The following is a 24,036-nucleotide window of genomic DNA, read 5'->3' on the forward strand; positions in this document are numbered from 1 at the left end:
AAAATAGAATTAGCAAATGTTCATTGCTTACTTAACAAGATGGTTTAACATGTTCAACCAAATTTGTAGTTGAAAGGTAATATAAATGGTCTATATAAATGTCACTGTACTAATTTGTGTAAATTGGTACTTTTCTAACTATATTTTTGTTAACTATATGTGCCTTGCAAAGTCTATAGAAGAATATGATGGAAGGGAGGGCCCAGTGTGATTTGAAATTATTTCTCCGATTATCATTTGGTTCCTGGCCTCAGTTGTGATAGCGGAGGGGTATGCGAGAACAAAGGTGGCAGTCTACATGCTGCTCTCATGATACTTACATTAACTGATTAGCATCTCTAATGATTGGCAACAATTTCTCCACCTACCCTAACGAGTTGGAATGGGTTCTTTACATGTTGGTCTCTTCCATTGTCACTCATTTCAAAGAGATTTACTGAGGCACCCCATATCCAAAAATGCTTTGGTGTCGTCAAAAAATATTTTTCTAAAGAGATAGGAATGCATTAATTTTGGTATCGCAACACTGAAAGGAGCATGACAGTGCAATAATTAACTTGTATGTAAATGTCAGAGTGCAACTTGTAGGAATTTCACTTCTGAACTGTTTCTTCTAAATCACAGCATAAATAGTCTTGCAAAATTTGGATTCAAGAATGCACAGTAGTGTTAATTTGCATTTGGAATTTTGTCAAAAAAGTATGCAGGACTGTTTTGAAATTAAATTTCCAATTGCATATTACTCTTAGAATGAATGCAGAAAATTATTTGGATATAGGTAAGTTTTGCCAAAAGGTCTCTGCACACATGCTCTGGGCATCATGACATCAATCCACATACGTCATAATCCAATAGACTGGAGATCAGGAAAACACAGGCCAGACTGGAAGAGCCAGTCAGGAACAATGCTTTAAAATCCAAATGACAAATGCACTTCCTGTTTGTCTGAAGAAATGTAATTGAATCAATTTTATTGTGCACTTTGGTTTGAGAGAAATCTCAAGTTTATACTTATCATTATGATCTGAAACAGAATATTACACACTATAACTCATGTTGATAATCAGAATTTTGTCTTTTGATGGAAGTAACTGAAGTACTGTGGATTGTTTAGACTTGTTGACCATATATGTTTCCTGCTGATGGTCCATTTGTATTTTTGTTTCTTCATTTTTGATTAAATTTTATTTTTGATTTAGAGGAATCATGGTGAATGTGAATAAATAACAAGAACTTGTTTATTTGTATATTGAAATTGATAATGCACAAGTTAAAATTTTCAACAACCAGTATATTTTATACTTTAAAGATAAGCTATAATATTTCTTGTTTTATTTTCAGGTTGATTTGGACTCTTGCTTGAAGACAAGTGCTTTCTGTATTAAATGCTTCGAAGAGCTTAAACAATGGATATATAATTAGTATATTAATTAATGTGTAACCTAGAGATTTATGTCAAAATGAAATGCTTTCATGCAAGAATTAATAAAGCATTAAGGGGAGTTTGTTGTTAACATTGGTTGTATCAGACACAGTGATATGTAAATATCTAAATGTTCACCTCTGTTTTTGAATAAAACTGAACAGTATTTAGAAACCACTATAACACCAAATATTGTTAAATGATTTTCAAATGCATTGCCAATTGTATTCATGTTAATCAAAAACTAGTAATTTATTTTTAAAAACATTTGTTTTAATTGAGTTAAAAACTTTGCACAATGTAATGTATTTTGACCACAAATGTTCTACTCCATAATAAATTGAAATGTAGCTTGGTTTACTCACCAGGTGAATGATTTGCTCTTAATTAGCACATTTATGTGATGTAAAATATTGTTGGATGTCTCAGAAAATTTGGCAATGAACCCAAGGTATTCTATAATTTTCAAATGAATATGTATTTGGGGCCCTTTAATGGTTTGAAAGTCATTCATACTAATCAATATTCAAGTAAAAGTATCAAGCTAAATAAAATGATGTAGAGAATGACATCTTGTTTTCTATTCATTGGAATTTTATGTTACCTAGATGTCAATAGCAACACATTTGCTAGATTAGTTGTGCTATTCATGATATAGTTCTACTATCAAATATTCAGTTCAATTTTCCAAATCGGCAAGCAGGTATGCGTCTTATTAAGATATTTCTAGAGGCACAGAGCGTGTGATAGAAGACCCGTATAACCACATAACATCAAAGGAGAGCTTGGCTTTATACACCCAGGTCTAGGCTCTTTTTCTTTCAGAATTCTGTCACCAATCTACCTAGACAAATTGCAATCATTGAAATAAAATGCCGCTAGTATTTTTTTTAAAAAAATCAAGGCTCCTAAAAAGCTTCCATATTATTTTTTAACCTTTGGGGAACTGTAACGTGAAATTTCATTGATTCGGAAATCATAAAAGCTGGCTGTGTTACGCAACAATTAAACTGCCTGTGTGAGATTCAGATTTGTGAAGCTGGAACGGCGGAATTATCCTTTATGGATTTGGTTTGTTTCTAAGACAAATCGTACAGGCCAACTGTCTCAGGACGACCGGACAATTTGAAGTTTTCTGAAGAGGGTTGAAAGTAATTTTGATTAATGTTTTTCCCTAGTCTTCATTCCATTCAATTTTTGTTTTTTTAAAAAAAATTAGGAACTCAATGAGTCTTTCGTATCCTTAGACCATTTTATGTAAAATACGTTTCTAAATAATAACTGCGAAAAAAGTCCAAGTTAAATGCATTAACTTGGCAGTACCCTGGCACAGCGTGAAACTCCCATCTCACCACGATTGAATCTGGAGCCGTGGGAGAGGACTTGGCGCTCTAATCCCTTCAAAAGAGCCGCTCCATTTAAAACTATGCAAGTCTCAAAAGTCTTTGAGAGGATACCGATTGTTGCTACAGGAAAGGATGATAAAGATCTCTGTGTGTTATCGTTTAGAAGGATTTCGTTTGCAATGTGCGCACAATTGAAGTTAACGATTGCTGTCAGGATCATGTTACCTGAAGAAAACACTCTATAGTGTTTTCTTAAACTTTTTAAGTTAACCCAATGAGTAGCCTAACCTTGTTTTACTAAACGTTAGCTATCAGCTTATGCTTTGATATTCAGATATTCGCGTGTATCTCACGTCTGACGCTCGACCTGCGGCAGCAAAACTGTACGTTTAAATTGAGTATAATTTTTCATATAATCCCACGAACTATTAACTTGCAGCCAAAGGTGATGCTTGGCATGCTCCCTCATTTTCAACCTGCTTTGGCTTCAAGTTCACTGGTCTTGTATTTGTAAATTTAATAAATAGAGTTGAATGGGGGAATTGATGGGTCCAAATTATTTCCATTGATAAGGCCGCTAGTTATAATCACTATACTGAACATATTAAAGATCATGCGTGGATTATGGGGTAATATTTTAGTTTTATCCCAATATATTGATAATTATGTTTACTTGAAAATCTGTGCAGAATAAAATTGTTTTCGTAAAGGGTTGAACTAGTGACCGATTCCACTGCAGGTGTTGGGATGGAGGGTTTGAAAAACTGCTTAAGGCGGAGATCAGGCGGGGAAGAGAGAAATTGTTTCCACTTTCCTTGAACCGAAGTGCTCCGCCTCCGCAGCCTCTCAGATTGCCACCACTTTCAGGAACGTAACAGAGCTATCAACAGCCTTCACTGCCAGACCCGGATCTCTACACACTGATCTCAAAATTAACGGGCATGGAAAAGCGACAGAGTTAAAAGTCTTGACAGTTACCATTTCTTAACGTTTGATTATCCAGTTTCAGTGGCATTGAAACATGCGTCCCCCCTTAATTAAATTATTTAAATACACCATAATCTTTTAAATTTAGCACGGGAATATTCACCCATTAATCATGCCTCTAATTGATCTTAAGTGAGTTACTTTTATTTATGTTTGCGTCGTATATTGTATATGGTAGGAATTGGAGCATACAGTATATCTTAACGTAATAATATTCTTTCTAAATTTGAGGAGATGAATGGATAAATGTTAAACTTCTATCCCCAATGCTGCATATTTCCAACATGATACCTTCACAACATTGACAGGGTGCTGGAGGCCTGATTCATTTATACATATGCTCCCAAGTAGTAGTGTACTGAAACTGTAAATATCTCTGGAGTGTAGTCTGACTTCAGAAGTTTAATAGAAGACATGTCTGTGATGTTGTCCGTCTACAAAGACTTTCATTAAACTTTTTTCGATGTCAGCAACTCTTTCTATCGTTTAAACTGCGAGTAGTTTATGCTGTTCTCGATGCCGTCATTTATCTCCAATCGCTTTTATTTGCTAAAAGTCATCAACACAGTAATGTTGGAACAGATTTCCTAGAGATAACAAAGACACATTGTCACTTAGGGCTGTGCAACAAATCCTTAATTATAAAAAGAGATCATATGACTTAAACATCCAATCGAACGGTCTCCTGGCGGCAGCAGTGCTTTGATCACGTAAATCCAATTATTTGTGTATATACATTTCCCACATAGTGATTACTTCATTAATTGTCCCGCCTTTATCTCCTCCTTTACCATCCCCCCTAATAATCAGTTCTTTTATACATACCAACAAACACGCCATAGGAGCTTTGTGTATTCAAAGGATTTGGTTTCCCTTCTGAAAGACCCGCTATTCTTTGATGATTGGGCAGCGGCAAACTTCAAAGCCATAAATCTTTCTCCTGACTGGCTGGCGGTCTACCAAAGTCTTATCAAATTCTAAGAAGTGATCCCTCGACCACAGATATTCCAAGGATATCTCCGAATAGCAGGAGGAGGAAAGAAATCTCTCCATGCGGCTCATTTCCCTTTAGTACCGGTTGAAATATCGAATCGTGCCTCCTTTCAACAATTTATACGGGGAATGGCTGCTGTAGCTGTTCTACGTAGTGATTCCCTGCAAGCATTTCTCCAGGTTAGTACATTTTTAAACATTTAAGAAATGTTCTCTTAATAGTTTGGGTTGTTCATCTCTTGAATCGTTTGCGAAACAGTTATCAAACTTACATCGATGCTTGACGAAAGTTTGAACACTTTACTGCAATAAATTGAAACTTTTTTTCTTATTTCTCTGCTCAGGATCGCACCCCAAATTCTTCCCCCGAGTCGGTCAAGCAGTCTCCGCTCGCTCTCTTGGCTGCAACATGCAACCGGATCGGACAGGCTGGGTCAGCGCACTCTGATTTTTTCCAGATCCCATACGATCCATCTCTGAGTTCGCCGTCTCGCATCTTCCACCCCTGGAGTAACGAGATCCCGTCTAACCCCGGCGGGATGCCATCCCACTCCAGCCTAGCCCTAAGTCCTCCGAAAGTTCATCAGCTACCGCCACATCTTCAGACGCCCTACGGGTCACATGAACTTCCTCTCACTCCACCGGCGGAGCCGTCTTATCCGTTCGAACTATCCCCCGTCAAGATGCTGCCTTCATCGATGCAGACCTTAGCTTCGAGTTGCCAGCCGACCTACGTCCCCGCTGTCACCTATGGCACATCAACTCCCATCAGCTCAGCGATGACAGGGTTTGTTCCAACAGGATCCACCTTACTTTCACATCAGCACAGACACATGTCTCCCAACCAAGTAGAGGACGTACCGTGGTGGAGCATTCAACAGTGCAGCAGTGTCAGCCACTCCTCGTCCATTGCTCCACATCGCTTCCCTCTGCAACGTTCCTTGGTTTTGGGACATTCAGATTTCGCCCAGTACCAAACTCAGATAGCTGCCCTTCTTCATACTAAATCTCCATTGGCTACTGCCCGGAGGTGCAGAAGATGCCGCTGCCCCAATTGCCAGTCGTCGAGCAATGGAGACGAGCCCGGCAAGAAGAAGCAGCACATTTGCCATATTCCGGGTTGCGGGAAGGTTTACGGCAAGACGTCTCACCTGAAGGCTCATCTGAGGTGGCACACTGGCGAGAGGCCCTTCGTCTGCAACTGGTTGTTCTGTGGCAAAAGTTTCACTCGATCAGATGAGCTGCAGAGGCATCTGAGGACTCACACTGGGGAGAAACGCTTTGCGTGCCCAGAATGTGGCAAAAGATTTATGAGAAGCGACCATCTGGCCAAGCACGTTAAAACACATCAAAACAAAAAATCAAAACTTAGCGTGGAAAATGTGAAAAGGGAAGACGGAAATATGTTAGGGCACAACTGAAAAGAGGGAAACAAACTGAAACGAAACGTGGGCTATTGATGCAACTAATTGCTTTGGTGGTGCAATATCCTTGAAAAAGGACTATTTTAAATGTATAAAAGAATTTGCCGTAAATACTTTCTGACGAATATGCTTCAGTTAATTTCACAATTGGTCGCTATGCTTCAATATGAAGTTGTATATATTTACAGGGATGTTAAATAATACAGGCTGTTTAATTTTGGGATTTAAACGGAGTCCTTGCTGAAAGATCAGGTCTGCTGTGCATAGAGTACTTAATAGCTTTGGTCGAATGAACATGTTTTGTCTTTATTCTAGCTCAATGGGAAGTTTCAGCATGCTTTTTAAAACTTCACACTGCTGTATACCGAACCGACCTTCTACTGTGTGAAAAATAAAAGTCCGTTTGGCTTAAATTAAACTGCTCCCCACTGAGTCGGTCTGAGTTGGTCTCTTGTGTTTGCTCTTAAAAAGTGTTTCGTATTTATATGAGTTACGCAAACTCCACAAAACATTACTGCAAAGCAGCTCTTAAAGAATGACAACTTTTTAAAAAAAAGATATAAAATTAAAAATCATTACGCTTAATTCCAAATATTTAGTCGTTATTTATGCATGTTGTACTGTTTGTAGCATTACCTTTTCTCATGCTATAATCAGAATTTTCAAGGTGATGTTCTACCGGCTATTTTCAGTTTCAAGTTGTGAATCTTGAGTTTGAAGAAACATGCGCTTAGTGTTGGAAGCAAATTGGCCATCTACTACTGACTGCTTTTTTTTAACATAGCTGGCCGTGGCTTTAACTTTCGTTGTATATACATGTGTCAGTCGGCGATTGTAGTTGGACAACTGAAAGTGTGTGCAGAGCTTCCTCAGCAAAATAATATTTAACGGTTAAGATGAGAAGGCACGACGTGCGGTTGTTAAAATATACATATTTACTTAAACTAGAAAGCAGTTACCCTTTTAAGTTAAACGGTTCTTCTGCAATTTTGAATGGCTGGGGGTTTAACCACAAATTTCTTCTGCTGATCAAAAATAAAATTGTCAGCTTCACATAAGAAGTGCACATCAGCAGATGTATCAGCCAGTGTATAAAGATCATTTCAAAGAACCACAGGAAGCCTGCATTTTGTAGCATTACTTTACTCAGCGCTCAGATGATTAATTGAGGGCAATGGCTGAGATTTTTTCCCAGGTACGACACTTCACGATTGATTGTTTTTTTTTCTGGCCTCTTCTTGGGGTGGATAGGAGGGTTTTCCAGAAAGCACGTTTAGCATATCTGTTCGCAGTGTATTCGAAATCAAACTTAAGATCCATAGAGAACAAAATTATAGGGATGTGAAATTTATAATTTTTCATCCAGATAAATGGCCAAATGCTTGGTCATTTAGTTAATCTAAAACGTCAGATTTGAATAGGCGTATTGCAATGTTATTTCATCCTTTCTGAATGTAAACTCCTTGAGTCAGATTAAAAACAATGGAACCATTTTACTTGCTGAAATATGTAAATTGTTCACCTCTGTCAAAAACATTGACCGATAGATATAATGCTTTGCTCAGGCCACACTGGAGAATAGTCAAGATTCAAGTACATATTACGAGGAGAAAGTGTTTTAATTGACGAGAGGCTAGTATGGCATTGTATTAGAATTAAATAGTAGTATCAGAGAAACTTTTTTTTACCGCTAGCGCATTAGTATTTAAGTATGGGGTTATTTATATCAAGTTTCCGTGATACAGAAATCATATTCACGCTAAGAAAATAGCATTCGTATTTTATATATTCATATGGCCTGTCATGAAAAGTACGCGTTTAATTATTTGTACATCGACGGTAAGTAAAGATATCCATTAATAACCATCCTTTCTATATAAGTATGAAAGGATTTCATATACATACGTTTGTTTGTACTGTTGCAGTGAGATTAAGCATGCCTACTACCCTCCTAAATCAATTGAGAAATACACATACCTAAAACAGCCTATGACTTAAGAAAATATAAATTCCATAGTGTTCTAATAAGAACGTTTTCAAGGAAGTATCATGCAATATGAGGACCCTTCTGGGTACATTGTCTCTGATATGGTGCATTTTTAAAAAAAAGTTGCTAGAGTATAAATCGAGATTCTGTTCCCTTGTTACAAATTGATCACACTCCGTTTTATTAATCTCTTCCTAGTTAGTTTTAAATATATAAACACTTTTTCCTTCTTGGAATTAGAAGTACGTCTTTGTGTCTTTAGATGACTTTATGACTGTTTGCTCAACCAAAGCAGAGGAAGTTGTAAATTTAACCCCCTCAAATAACTCTTCAGCATTAGTGTCAGAGGCAGCGATGGAGTATAGACACTTGATGATTCCATTTCCACCGTCATCACATTCATTCTATTAAACTTGTAGTCCTTCAGCGAATTTTATATACTTTCCCCCAAACCAATCAGCGGTCTTTGTGCACTGGGTTAGATGTCTGGTGGCCAAATATACAACTTATACATGAAAGTCAAGAAGGGTTTGCAAACCAGTTAAAGCACTTTAGTTACATCCAGCCTTGATTGCGTGCTCCAGATATTTCTATGGTAGTTTTTTTCCTCTCTCAGCGATTTATTTTAAATACTTTATCCGTTAACGTTGAATGATGTCCATTACACGGCAAGGAGATCGCAAAAATTAAAACTTACTCTCCTCAAATGACACAACCTTCAAGCTGGCTCTTGGTCACCACCCGAGGATTTCTCACGGTAGCGCCATCTAAAGCAAATCGCAGTTTACATCAACACTGTACCCTTCAAAGTCAAAATTTCTGATAACATGTTTACGTGATCTTTTTCCAATTAAATTGATCTTGCTGGGAAATATGTATATGCTTGAATAAACTGTAAGGCTAGCAAGTACAAATGAAATGTAAATAGCGGATTGTGCATCAATAACTTTCACCTACTCTACTGCTGAGGTTACCCGTCTGTTATCTTTGCAGTTATCTGACTGGGAAGTCAAAATATACACCACGGGTCATAATAATTACCATTCATCTCCTCATATTAGGGAAGACTAGTGTTGGACATAGTTTCATAAACCATGGGGTCCATCTGCCAATGACAAGTGACTTAAAAGATATAGCTCTGTTCAAAGGTGAACACAAAATAGACTATTTTTATCTAATTAAAATAAGTAGATACTGTATTTCAAATTATGCAAAACAGAAACAAACTAAAAAGTATGAACTTTCTTCTTATGGTATGTGGTTCTTTAGGATCAGGGATGACTTCCACGCTTCATTCTATGGGTGCTGAGGTGGCTACTGAGGCTAATGTGAGGGTGCTGTTATTGTATTGCCCTTACTTTAAGGACTTGTGAATAAAGATTCCCAGCAGGAAATGAGGATGATGCATTTTTTTCCATTTTCTGATCCCAACCTCTCTAAGCAGGCGCTTATTCTAAGCACTGTCATAGAAGAGATTACCAGATGGATAGAGAAAACAACATTGTGCCAAAGATGAATTTAATTACCTTCAATATTGGGATTATTTAACACCAAATTCTTTCCAGCTATCAATATTACCTAATTGAAATTGAGGCTGTGTTCGAGAATACTCAGTAAAACCCAACCCAACTCAAGTGGCTAGTGGGGCTGAGGAGGGGAATAAAGGATTTGCCATGATTGAATGGCAGAGCAGAGTCAAGGAGCCAAATGGCCTAATTCTGCTCCTATGTCTTATGATCTTATAGAGTCCATTTTTATTACTTACTGATTTATTTGAAAATAGAAATATAGTGTTATACAACAAAATGTTTCAAATTGTATGTTACTAAATAGTCCAAAAATGATAGGATTCAGCTGCTTTTAAATTCAAATTACCACAGCAGTCGATTGTGGCACCATCTCCTTTTGGGTTGACAGTCCCTCATGGCCAAAAACAATTTACTTTCCTGTTTGTTATGTCGGGACAGAGTGTTTTGAAGAGCCCATTGCAGGACCTGCATGGTTTGATGCATGTAGGCTAAGTGGTGCTTAACTGGGTGGGTAAATGTGTTAGTGATGCACTTCATTCTGCTGTTTGCACAGCTGTATAACGTGGTATTTCCAAAATTGACAAAGTCAGTGGCCAAATGGTCTGATTGTGCTCCCATGTCTAATGGTCTAATATTCCATATCATTGTAATGACAATGTACTATCCCTCTTTGTCTCCACAATCTTCAAGTATGATCCATTCTTCCCTCTTCTTTCCTTTCTGTAATGATGGTTTAAGTCCCATCTGCCCAAAGTGGTCTTCGTCAAGTGGATTATTCCCCAGAGGCTCCATCAAGGTCAGGGAGCATCTGTAGAGAGAAAGCCCAGATGCTGCCTGATCTCTCAGTATTTCCAGCATTTTGTGTTTTTATTTCAGATGTTCAGTGTCTACCTTAAGAAGATCATCACATTCTTTGTTTGAATGTAATTATGAAACAGCCATAATGATAGAGGAACAGAATTTTATTGGAGGAGAATAAAGGAAGGTAGTGAAGTAGTGTAGTAATTTTTTAAATAATTAACTCATTATCTTAAAAGTTAGTTTTACAGTTTCAGCTGTTGGCTGTGGCTTTTTTGGTAGTACTGTAACCTCTGATTCCAGCTCTTATATGGAAGTGCCAGCCTGAGCTTGTGAGCTTGTATGTTGCTTGGATTTCCAGCATCTGTAGATTCTCTCTTGCTTGAGCAGGAAAATGTTAGGTTTACACTCCAATGCAGGGAATGCTACACTATCAGAGCTGTTGTCTTGAAATTCAGCAAATTGAAATTGGCAAGTATGACATTTTGGCCATCTCTGAAACTTGGCTAAAGGATGACTGCCATTGGGAGCTGAACGTCCAAGGATATACAGTGTATCGGAAAGATAGGTTAGTAAGCAGAGGGAGTGGTGTGGCCCTGTGTATAAGAAATATAGAAAGGGATGATATACGATTGGAAAGTGCAGAGAAATGGCAAGGGTAAAAGGACCCTAATGGCAGTTGTATACAGACCCGCAAACAGCAGCCGGGATGTGGATTATAAATCACAACAGGAGACAGAAAAGGCGTGTCAGAAGGGCAATGTCATGATAATCATTGGGGATTTTAATATGAAAGTGGATTGGGAAAACCAGGCCAGTACTGGACCTCAAGGGAGAGAATTTGTAGAATGTCTAAGGCATGGCTTTTTAGAACAGCTTGTTGTTGAGTCCACTAGGGGATCGGCTGTGCTGAATTGGGTGTTGTGCAATGGTCTGGAGGTGATAAAAGAGCTTAAGGTTAAGGAACCCTTGGAGAACAGTGATCACAATATCACTGCAGGTGCAGCTGACTCATATCGTTTCATATCGCCAAATCATATCGTTTCCTCACGGCCTGGTAGCACATGCTTTGCGGCCCGGTGGTTGGGGACCACTGGTCTTATGGTCTTATGGATTAGATGTTAAGCACAAAGTCCTTTTTTTTGTTCTTACAGGATTTTGAGGCACCACCTATTCAGAAGTTGAGACAGAATTATCTATAGTGACCTGGCCAATATTTATCTCTCCAATCAATACTAAAAACGTAGGGCAGCTGATCTATTTAAAACATAATACAATTAACTACAGCTTTAATCACACAGCTAAACCATAACAGAATGTCAATGAACCAAAGGAAAATGCTTTGTTCTTGAGAGAGAGGGGAAGGAAAGGAAGAACAGAGGAGGAAAGAGGAGGTAAGGGTTGTGTTATAGAGAAGTCTGAGGGAAAGAGAGAATAAGAAAAGGGAGTGAAAGAGAAACTGAGAGGGTAGGGGATAGAATAAGAAGAGAAGGGTTAGGAGAAGGGAAGAAAGGCGATGAATTAAAATCACCCTTCAAATAAGGCTGCAGTTATATCTTCCTCTATACATTTCCTTTCTCTCTCTGTCTCTGTCCCTCTCTTTCTCTCTGTCCCTGTCTCTAAACCTCTCTCTCTCTATTTCTGTCCCTGTCTGTCTGTCCTTCTTGCTCTCTGTCTTCTCCCTTCTTCTCTCCCACAATCCCAAATCACCCACTCACTCCACCCGTCATGGTGATGAGTCAATTTACCAGAGTGGGATACCTGGTCACCTGGTTGAGTGGTACTGCAACAACCACCTTTCACACAACATCAGCAAAACTAAAGAGCTGATTGTTCGCTTCAGGAAGGGGAGGAGGGAAATTATGCACTAGACTATATTGGGTAATTGGCAGTGAAGAGTCAGTAACTTTAAATTTCTTGGTATTAGCATATTGGATGACCTGTCTAAGATGCAATTGTTGCAATTATGTTTGCTGTTGTGTGCTGGGGCAGCAGGCTGAGAGTAGCAGACACCAACAGAATCAACAAACTCATTCGTAAGGCCACTGATGTTGTGGGGGTGGAACTGGACTCTCTGACGGTGGTGTCTAAAAAGAGGATGCTGTCCAAGTTGCATGCCATCTTGGACAATGACTTGCATCCACTCCATAATGTACTGGTTAGGCACAGGAGTACATTCAGCCAGAGACTCATTCCACCGAAATGTAACACTGAGTGGCATAGGAAGTCATTCCTACCTGTGGCCATCAAACTTCACAACTTGGAGTGTCAGACACCCTGAGCCAATAGGCTGGTCCTGGACTTATTTCCACTTGGCATGATTAACTTATTATTATTTAATTATTTATGGTTTTATATTGCTATATTTCTTCACTATTCTTGGTGTGGCTGAATGAAACTCAATTTCCCTCGGGATCAATAAAGTATGTCTGTCTGTCTGTCTGGAAGTACAGAAGCCTGAAGTCCTCCACCACCAAGTTCAAGAACAGCTACTTCCCTTCAACCATTTGGTTCCAATTCAAACAAATGGAAAAACCTGAAAAACTACATCTTTGCAAAACCACGAATGCTTTGGCCACATTTCACTAATATTGACTTTCTTTTGTTCTACTTGTGTATTTTTGTAAAAATTATGTATAATTTATGTTTAATATATATTTTTCTTGTGAATACTGCTTATATGATGCTAAGTGCTTGTGATGCTGCAAGTAATTTTTTCTTTGCTCATTGCCCATACATATACCTACGTATCTGACAATAAAAATCAATTTCAACTTTGACTTCAACTTTTCAAACTACTTTACTCTCTCTTTCCTACTTCCCTCTTCCTTCCTTCAACACACCCTCTTCTTTTATATTTCTGTTTTCTCTTTTGCTCCATCTTACTTCTCTCCCTGCACCTTCTATCCCCTTCCCTCCCTCTCTCTCTCCTGTTCTCCCCACTCTCTTCACCCTCTCCTTTTCTCCTACTATGTTCTCTCTCTCTGTCCCTCTTGGTCTCTAAGCTATCTCTCTCTCTTTTATTTTTTTCTTACCTCCTTTCTACTTTTTCTCTTTCTCCTACCTTTATCCTTTCTCCTTTTCCCTCTCTCTTGTTTCCTTCTTTCTATCTCTCATCATTCCATTTGCCTCTCTCCTCCACCTTGATCCCCACTCTTCTCTCTGTTCTTTCCACATCCTGGCTCCTTCCTTCTCCTTGCACTCTTTCTCTCTTACCATGTTCTCTGTCTCTAAACTATCTCTCTATCACCATCTTTTCCTCCACTTCTTGCTGAATGGTAAGTGACCAAAAGAAAATATTGTGAGGCTTTACTTTTTTCAAACCACCAGTCCATTTTTTTCCCAGGTGATCAACATATTTAAAATGAATATTTTATTTTGTAATTGTATTAACCACAAATTTTGGAAGTTAAAATAGATTATTTGGCCATTTTTACACTGCTGTTTGTGGGAGCTCACTAGGTGCAAAATGATCGTCACATAATTTAAATTAGAACAACTATGACAGGAGTGGCATGACTTTCTAAGAGCTTATGCCCAAATTGGCAATAATCTTCTAAATGTGGCATGTTAATTTTGAGCTAAGATTATCATTGGTTAATGAATTTATAACAATAATTATGAACTTCTTTAAGAAACAAGAATGAGTCCTATTGCTTATTTACAGTACATGTAATCATTGTTTTAGAATTAGCATGACAGAGACAGTTTGAATTAAATGAATCATTTTAGAAAACCTGTTCAAATGTTAATAATAATTTTAAAGACAACTGAAAAGTAACTGTTTCTAAATAGTATTGTTGTTTTTCCTTGTATTTAACACAAAAAATGTGAACATGAAATTACAAAGCTTCAATGCATTTTCATAAAAGATCAAAAAATTACAGTAGTTTGGACCAAGTTTATCACTGACAAAATGACTCACGTGAACATGTTGATGAAAAATCTTGCCGTTGCAAGATTTTTCAGACAATTAAAGTCTCAAGAATGGAATTGCACAATTTCAGAAGATCATTGTCTGTACAGGTATTTTAATTCTTTCTTCCAGTCTCTAACCAATCTCTTTCAATATATATGGAAAAGAGTACAGTCGACATTTCGGGCTAAGACCCTTCTGCAGGGTCTTGGCCCGAAATGTCAACTGTACTCTTTTCCATAGATGCTGCCTGACCTTCTGAGTTCCTCCAGCATATTGTGTGTGTTACTTGCAGATTGTTTCTTTTAATATTTTCTAGTTCAGTTCTTAAGTCAATATTTTTTTGCCTCCAAGTTGAGCTGCTTTGTAAATCAATCAATCACATTTCAAAATTATCCAAATAAATCCACAGCAACATTCCCAAATTCAGTTTGTCTAATATTACATTGGCTGCATACTTTATGAATTTTACAGTTTCTTCAAATGACCTGAAATTAGTGGCTCTTAAAGAAAATTATTCAGTAGTTGAACCAATGATGCTCAAAAATTTTATTATTAGGCACTTAATGTTTGTCTTTTCAGAAATTTCTGTATCTGTAATGTGCTCTTTTTGGATTGGGAAATATTTAAGAGTTACATTTTTGGCATCATGTTTAAATACTACAGTTTTATTTCAAAGGCTTTTATATTACAAAACATAACATCAAGTGGTTTGTCAGATCCTTGTAATTTGGTCTTCAAGTCATTTAAATGTGAAAAGAAATCTGATAAACTCGTCATCTGCAAATCCATACAATTTTATATATTTCTTATCAAGAAAATTTTTAATTCAAACAAATCATTTTAGGACAAAGCATTTACTAAGCCAATGAACACTGTTGTAAACAAGTAACCCTGTATACAACAAATTCACCTTGCTCAATAAATTTTGAAATTGCCTTTTTTTAAAGCAAGCCAAAAAATAAAATTAGTATTTTCATAACTTCTTCAATGTCCTTAAAGCCAGCTTTTGCCCACAAACCCTTCTCACGTACTATACAATGAAAGGCTGTTGGTGAGTGCCTGACATATTATGCAAACAGATGGACAAAACCTGCCTCTTTACCAATCATGCTGGGTACACCATCAGTTGACACTGAAAGTATTTTTGAAAGGTTAACTTGTCGCCGTGTGTTCTTGCAACCATGTAACTTGTGCCAAGCCAGGGTGAGACTTTTCCCTTGAAAACTTCTCACCGCTCTTGGTTTATAAAGAAAATCTTATGCTGCCTCATTTGGCAGTATAGATAATCTTTTTATTATGGGGGGCAGGGTTTAAAGAGTCGAGGGGCCGCGCCACAAGCCACTAGCCAACAAACGTTTTGTGTGTGCCTCCTTGGGCATGCATGACTTATGTTCGCCAACCCTGAACTAGAACATAAGAATATATGAGCAGGAGTAGGCCACTCAGCTCCTCACGCCGGTTCTTTCATTCATGGCCTCACCTCCTCTTCTATGCTAGTTCCTCATAACTCTCAATTCCCTGACTTCTCAGCAGACTATCTTACTTCCTCTGTAAATACCTGCAATGAGCTAACATCCACTATCCTCTCCCTGTGTTTTAAATAGTTGTCCTCTAATCTTGCAACTAAGTGCCTTCTTTTGAGAATCTCTGGTAGGTGGAAATATCTTTACATTTACTTTGTTATGCCCCCAGAAAGATCTTACATATTTCAATAAAAGGAATATAGATCTAATTTCTTTAGTTGCTTATGATTAGGCCTGAAAGTAATACATTGGGGTTATAAAGTGCTTTGAGCCAGCTTGAGATTGTGAAAGAGATCTACTATTTTGTACTTTCTGATCCAAGATTCTCTGAGTTACTAGAAAATTAATATAACCTTTATACTATTGTACCTCATTTTTGTATGAAAACTCCTCAAGCAAGGGCCTTTGCAAATACCCTTGATCAGTGTTTATGTTATACATTTGGCTACCGAAATGTCAAACGTCAGAACTGTTAATCTAAATGATCTATTTTGTCAAGTCTGTTAAAACTGAATATTAGACTTTGTATTTGAGCGTGAGTTCTGAATGCTCACAGTTGCATGTACGTAGAGGTATGTGCTAGAAATGGTAATGCTTCCATTAAAATGCACTGAAATGGCTCAGAACCAGGGTACTTCCACATAAAACTTCAATTACCTTGAGTGCAATTGACCAGACAGTATATCCTTTGTCAAAAATGTGCCACTCAATTCTTCACTCCTGAAGATGGGTTTGGAATCCACATCCACATCCTTACTGTGCTTGTGGTCAAAGTCACGAAGACATCAAAGTTCTGCGTTTGGTGGGAAGGAGAGCAGGAGCTGGTTATGGTGGTTGGAAGCTTTTGATGGGTAGAGGAATATTGACAAAATAGAAAATGATGGAAACACTCAAGAGGCCAGAGAGCACCCATGGATAGAGAACAGAGACAAAACTTTATATAATGTTGATTTGCAGATGTATTTTCCACATGTTCTGATGAAGGGACTCTGAAGAAAATGGTAGTTCTGGTTTTCATTTCTCAGATGCTGAGTGCTTCCTGTATTTAGTTTTTTATTTCTCAGTTTTCCAGCATATGCAGTTTAAAAAATATTTCAATAATTTGGTAATTTCATAGATATGTCAGAACAAATGCCAGTGAAAACGTTGGGTAAGTTTTCTTGAAAGAATTAACAGACTGAATTTCAAGAACCAGGCTAAGGGACTGGAGATTAAAATTGAGTAGAAATTCACAATGAAGGTAAAATTCAACCTGATTAAAAATTCAAGATTCAGGATTGTTAATTGTCATTCTTCAGTACACAAGTGTAAGGGAGAACAAAATGATTGCCACTCCGATGATTCGATGCAGCATTAAAAAAACACAATTAATAGAAAAGCAATCCTATAAAACACATTGTATAAGTAACTATTGAATATGGCTGTGTACATTATCTTATTTATGTATAAGATTATTGTATGTTCATAGACTGATTGTATATACATAAGGGGTGCAGGAGTATCTGAACATAAGGTGGCTGTGACAGGGAATGATAAAGTGATAAAGTGCCTCGGCTAGAGGAACTCTCCAAGGTAGCAGCAGGGCATATGAAAACACAGTGACTATGTCAGTGTAGCTATGAGGTGTGGAGTGTAAACGTAAAGTGGCAATGCAGAGGTGGGGGTAGGTTGAAGGCTGCGGAGGTGTAGCTGATGTGGATATAGTGGTCAACTGATTTTGTGAAAAGCAGTAAGAAACTGTTTTAAATGTTATACATGAACACATTTGATAAGAATTAGGTCATTTGAAGAAACATTTTGTGCATGTGTATCCTTAATTTGACAAAACATTTCCAATTAGTTCAAACAAAAATGTGCATGAAAAAGGTCCACTAAAATCCACTCTCAATCAGTAGAAGAGCTCAGCTGTTTACATGGACTTTAGCAAGACCTTTGACAATGTCCCACGTGGTGGGCTGGTCCAGAAGGTTAGAATACATGGGAATTGGGATAAAAAAGAAAGTTGGGTACAAAATTGGCTTGGTGGTTGTAGAGGGTTGTTTTTCATACTGGAAGCTTGTGGCCAGCGATGTGTCGCAAGGATCAGTGCTGTGTCCTTTATTGTTCATCATATACATTAAAGATTTGGAAAAGAATACAGGTAGCATGACCAGTAAGTTTGCAGATGACATCAAAATTGGTTTATTGGATAATTATTGTTAGATGTACTAAGATACAGTGAAAAGCTTACTTGCATACTGTTCAAATCATTACTGAGGTAGAACAAAGTAAAACAATGATAATATAGAATAAAGTGTAAAAGCTACAGAGAAAGTGCAGTGCAGGTAAATGATGACATGTATGATCATAATAAGGTAGATTGTGAGGCCAAGAGTCCATTTAGTAGTCTTATAACAACAGGCCTTGCAGAAGGATCTAGATGAACTGGGAAGTCGTATAAGGAAATGGCTGATGGAATTTAATTCAAGCAAATGCAAAGTGATGTGCTTACAAAGCACAGGGAACACAAAATGAATGACAGGGCCTTACAGAGTGTTACTAAACAGTGAGACTTTGCGTACAAGTACATAGTTGAGGATGTCTGTTGTAAAACACATCTATGTGAGGGCAAATCAGAAGCCATGGCTAAAAGCATAGGTCTAGGCATGTCTGAGAGATCAGGATTCTGCTTTCAGATTGGGGTAAAAGACAGCTCTTAGATCAGCAAGAGCTGCACTTCCTTGCACCATCAGGAAGGCAATACAGGACTATTCACAGAATATACCGCCATTTTTGTGACACGAGAGACATGAGGCACATGTGGCAAGGCATACAAGCCATAAGAGACGACAAGTCTATCCTGCATGTCAATGACAGTGGCACTTCTCTTCCTGATTGGCTGAATATCCTTTACACTCTGTTTGATGGATGGAACGATGTGCCAATGAGAAGGCCTCCACTTCCCCCCATCACCCCACCGAGGAGCAGGCAGTCTGGCTGGCTGCAGCTAATACGAGGAAGATCCTAACCAGGGTCAACTCATGTAAAGCTGCAGGGCTTGATAATGTACCTGACTGGGTGCTCTGGGACTGTGCTACCCAGTTAACTGAGGTTCTAAATATACATCTTCAACATCTCTCTGGAACTGTCTCCTCAGGTTTCAAGGCAGCAGCACCATCCTTGGGTGACAGTAACTTGCCTCAATGAAGAGCTTTGAGCAGCTGGTTCTAAATTTCGTCTTCCTGTTACATTGGAGCTTTTCCAGTTCACTTATCACTCAAGTTAGTCCACTGATGATGCCATAGTCTCTGCACTCCACTTTATTTTGTTCCCTACTAATAGTGATTTTGTCATGACTTGTCGAAACTGGTAAAGCAAAAATTAAAGTAGGTCAGGTTCAGGTCAGAGTTTAACTTTATATCAATTAGATCTCTAATTTGAAAGACTAATGACTATACATCAAAAGGTTCAATTATTTAGTTTCATTGGCAAATGTGAGTGATGCTGGAGTTTAAAAATTTTTTTTTGTTGCGTGTTTATGGAGTGAAAGCTGTACACATGAGCATTGTTGCTGGCTAATGGCTTCAAAGTTCCACATTGTCAGTGCTCTGTCAGCACAAGTGCACCACAAGGCTGTGTGCTCAGCCCCCTGCTATAACCTATGGACTCACTTGCAAAGGTTCTTCATCTCATGTTCTGGATATTTATTGTTTATTACTTATTTATTTTTGCATTTGTGCAATTTGTTGTTTTTTGCACACTGGTTGAATGCACAAGTTGGTGTGGTCTTTCATTGATTCTACTATGGTTATTATTCTATTATGGATTTACTGAGTATGTCCACAAGAAAATGAATTTCAGGGTGGTATATGGTGGCATATATGTACTTTGACAATAAATTTACTTTGAACTTTGAACGTTTTAATCTAGGTGTGTACCACTGAAGCATTAGTTGCATTTACCATTATTTAGGATCATTTAGTCCTCCAGAATATATTGCCCCAGCTCATTTGTATTTTCAAAAATAATAACTGATCCAAATTCCACATAAAATGGGAATAATGTGTTGGGACACTTAAAAACTATACTCAGTGGCCACTTTATTAGGTACCTCCTCTACTACTTAAGGTGTGCTCATAGTCTTCTTCTATTGTAATCTATCAAAGATCTACATTTTAAAGGACTTTTTAAAGAGGAAGAAGAAATAAAGGATGTTTAACAAACAAAATCTTAGGGCCTTGATGGATGAAGCACCTACCAATTGTAGATCTATTAAATTTGAGGATGATCAAGTAGTCAACCTTAAGACTTAGAAAAAAGGACCAAAAAATACCATGGAGAGATAGGAAGGCAACTTCAAAGCTGAGAGGTTGCTTAAATCAGAAACAAAGTGATATGTGAAACAGACCAGATGAGTATTGAGGATGTTCACCTAACCCTCCACATGTTACAATAGTTAAGGAAAGCACTAATATGGCAGCATATTGTATGTGTTGTCATGTCTTCTAATCCTATCTTCAATTTTTTGCATGATCCTACTATTTTTTATATTAGTCATTCAATGAAATGTGTGAGGCAGTCTTTAATTACCTACCTTCAACTAATTTGTTCAATTTGTGGTCAAGTAAACTTTGTGCACATGGTACAGATCATTAACATGGCATATTTGCCTTTATTAGTCAAGGCATTGAGTTCAAGAGTCAGGAACTTATGCTGCACTTTTATATAACTCTAGTTAGGCAGCATCTGGAATATTGCATTCAATTCCAGATGGAAGTACATGTTGTCTACATGGACTTTAGCAAGGCATTTGACAAGGTCCCTCTTGGTTGGTCAAGAAAGGTTCAGTTGCCAGTATTCAAGATGAGGTAGAAAATTGGATTAGACCTTGGCTAGTAGATGGTTGCCTCTCTGACTGGAAGCCTGTGACTAGCAGAGCGCTGCAGCTGCTGTTAATGTTTGTCATCAATTATCTGGATGACAATGTGGTTAACTGGATCAGCAAATATGGGGATGACACCAAGACTTTGGGTGTAGTGGACAGTGAGGAAGGCTATCATGACTTACAGCAGGATATGGACCAGCTGGCAAAGTTAACTGAAAAATGGCAGATGGAATTTGATGCAGACAAGTGTGAGGTGTTGTTCTTTGATAGGGCTAACCATGGTAGGTCTTCACAGTGAATGGTAATCTGGGAATACAGGTTCATAATTCATCGAAAGTGGTGTCACAGTTGGATAGAGTCATAAAGAAAGCTTTTGCCACATTGGCCATCATAAATCATAACACGAAGTGCAGGAGATGGGATATTATGTTGAAGTTGTGTAAGATATTAGTGAGGCCTAACTTGGAGTATAGTGTGCAGTTTTGGTTACCTACCTGCAGGAAAGATGTAAACATGGTTGAAAGAGTACAGAGAAAATTTATGAGGATGTTGCTGGGTCTGGAGGACTTAAGTTATAAGGAAAGATTGAATAGGTTAGGACTTTATTCCTTGGAACTTAGAAGATTGAGAGGTGATTTAACAGAGGTATACAAAATAATGAGCGGTATAGATTGGGTAAATGCTTGCAGGAAGTAGGCAGTTTAAATGGTTCGGCATGAACTGGATGGGCCAAAGGTCCTATTTCTGTACTGTACTTTTCTATGACTACGATTCTAATTTTGAGAAGGTGGAGGCTTTGGAGAGGATGCAGAAGAGGTTCACTAGAGCACTGCCTGGATTAGAGGGCAAGAGTTATAAGGAGAGATGGGACAAACTAGGGTTGTTCAACAGAAGTGGTGGAGGTTGAGGAGAAACCTGAAAGAAGTTTATAAAATTATGACAGGCATAGACAAACAATGGATATAATTTTTCAAAGATGAAATGGCTAATACTAGAGGCCATGCATTTAAGATGGAGGAGAAATTTTGAAGGAGATGTATGGGGCAAGTTTTTTAATACAAGAGTGTGTTGGTTGCCTAGAATATGTTGCCAGGAGTGGCGATGGGAGCAGATACAATAGAGATATTTAAGTGGCTCTTAGATAGGTAAATGAATATGCAGGGAATGCAGAGATCTTAAGCTATGTGCAGGCAAAAGGGATTAGTGTAATTAGGCATAATTTGGTTTAATTGATTCAGTGCAACATTGTGGGCCAAAGAACCAGTTCCTGCATTATACCAGGAACACTCTTTCTAAGTTAAGGAATGATTCATTCCAATCTCTTCTAATTTAACGTACTGCATTCAGTGTTTATGATACAGTCTCCTCTGCATCAGGGAAATTGAGTGACAGCTTTGCAGAATACCTCAATCCAGTGCACGACTTGGTTTAGAACAATGTACAGTAGTTTCCTCTACAATGGAAATACCACAGTTTGAGTGGCTGCAAAACATTTTTGTTTTGTTGTTAATGAGCCGCAATTGCTTGCCAGTTTAATTATCCGTCCCATTCCCATCTTTACTTCCTTATGTTTGACTTCTACCTCCACTTCAAGAAGCTCATCTTCAATATTTCACATTGGTATCTTTAGGCCTTAAAAAAAGTTCAGATATCAGCCTGATTGGCCTGATAAATGGCCAGTACTGACAATGGGTGACACTAACTCTACTTTTCATTTTTCCAAGGATGCCATCTGATCTGCTAAATAATTCCAGCATTTGCTATTTTTATCTTATGATTTCTAGCATCTGTAGTTTTGATGAAGTCCTGATGAAGGGTCTCGGGTTGAAACGTCGACTGTTTACTCTTTTCTATAGATGCTGCTTGGCCTGCCGAGTCCCTCCAGTATTTTGTGTATTACTTTGATTTCCAGCAGCTGCAGATTTTCTCTTCTCTGTAGTTTTTGTTTTGTATTTCAAGTAAAAGTTTAGTTTTTTCAGACTGAAGAGAAATGCACAAAAGAGTTTCCATGGGTTCAGAACTAGCAATACTGGATTTTAGACTATTTATATTATATATAATATACAAATGCTTTTCATTTGAGAGAGTAGGGCAGAGTTTCCTTTAAATTCACACAAAAGATGTGGTGGTTTAATGTAAGCAGGACAGAGTAATACAGACGGACAGAAGATTAGCAGATGGCAGTGATAACAACATAAAGTTCTAGAAGCACTGCTGTTCTGAAGGCATCTGTGAAAAGAGTAACTTCTGGCAACTTCATTGTTGCCAGAAGAAAAGAGTAACTTCATTGTGAGTGCAAAACAAAAAAGGAAATGACCTTATTAGTAACACAGGAGCAGAGGGACCTGTGAGTTTGCAAATTTGAGAGGCTGGCTTTGAGTGCAGGTGTGCAAGTTTATCTGGAGAGAAAGTTAAAGAACAATAGCGGTCAGCAATGATCAACTCCTTAATTTAATGTATAATGGAAGAAATCTCGATGAGAAAATTTGATCTAAATTATAAGGTCTTGCTTTCTGCAGCAGGCTGGATGGAACGTGAAGTACCCGACAGAATGCAAGATACTAGGGAATCAGAGAAAGAGACCACCTCAGTATTCCCAACAAGGTAAGTGGATGGAAACATACCTGGGATATAAGTCGAGGAAGCGTACTATATTCACATTTACCATCAGATCCAAGCTATCACCGAGCTGTGCGCAAATGTGGCCTATTGAGCGAGTAGAGAGTTAAATCAAGAAGGGTTTCACAAGTGATTTCTATTCCAACAGCCAATGTCCAGGAATTGTTGCATGCTAATAGTGCGAGGTACAAGTTGGGAAGCGTTCAGAACATGAGCCGATGTCATTTGAAGAGCGGTGGAGAGAAGCGGGCCTACAGCAGAACGCCCCGCCGCGGTTGCTAGGGAGATCGTTAGTGTTGTTGTCCTCTGAGGCAGCCGCCATCATCGGGAGGACGCTGAGCCCGGTTGCCAAGGTGATCGTTTGTCCGGTTGTCGCCTCGCTCAGCCGCCGGCACTGGGAGGACGCTGGGCCAGGGCCCGCTTCAAATAGTTTTGCGAACAAACCTCAGCCACTGGTTCCCAGGGACCGATTGTCAACGCCTCACAGGGCCTGATCAGGCGAGTACTGGCGGGTGACTCGTGTCCTTTCATTTAAATGGTTTGCTGTAGAGAGTGCCTTCTGCCGGGGGTACTGACTTTAACCGTGTTCACTTCCTTACTTCACTGCTACTTACTTACGATGAC

General features: G+C 38.4%; 3 protein-coding genes across 4 annotated transcripts in view; all 3 read left to right on the plus strand.

The window, feature by feature from the left end:
• Window positions 1-1,992, plus strand: part of myo3b (myosin IIIB) — a 464,201-nt gene extending 462,209 nt beyond the window's left edge. For both annotated transcript variants that reach the window (XM_073047270.1, XM_073047271.1), the window contains one exon: window positions 1,342-1,992. In XM_073047270.1, the coding sequence (XP_072903371.1) occupies window positions 1,342-1,363 (22 nt within the window). In that variant the 3' untranslated portion in view covers window positions 1,364-1,992. The remainder of the gene's footprint in view (window positions 1-1,341) is intronic.
• A 2,697-nt stretch (window positions 1,993-4,689) lies between these two features.
• Window positions 4,690-6,605, plus strand: sp5a (Sp5 transcription factor a). Its single transcript, XM_073047272.1, has 2 exons — window positions 4,690-4,929; window positions 5,094-6,605. Exons 1-2 carry the CDS (start codon window positions 4,879-4,881, stop codon window positions 6,168-6,170), a joined length of 1,128 nt encoding a protein of 375 aa, XP_072903373.1. The 5' UTR covers window positions 4,690-4,878; the 3' UTR covers window positions 6,171-6,605.
• A 16,678-nt stretch (window positions 6,606-23,283) lies between these two features.
• The window catches only part of LOC140728489 (uncharacterized), a 102,228-nt gene continuing 101,475 nt past the window's right edge, over window positions 23,284-24,036 (plus strand). Inside the window, exon 1 of the mRNA XM_073047273.1 lies at window positions 23,284-23,397. Within this exon, the coding sequence (XP_072903374.1) occupies window positions 23,321-23,397 (77 nt within the window). The 5' untranslated portion in view covers window positions 23,284-23,320. The remainder of the gene's footprint in view (window positions 23,398-24,036) is intronic.

The sequence above is a fragment of the Hemitrygon akajei genome, chromosome 5 (assembly GCF_048418815.1).
Source record: "Hemitrygon akajei chromosome 5, sHemAka1.3, whole genome shotgun sequence".
Lineage (NCBI taxonomy): Eukaryota > Metazoa > Chordata > Chondrichthyes > Myliobatiformes > Dasyatidae > Hemitrygon > Hemitrygon akajei.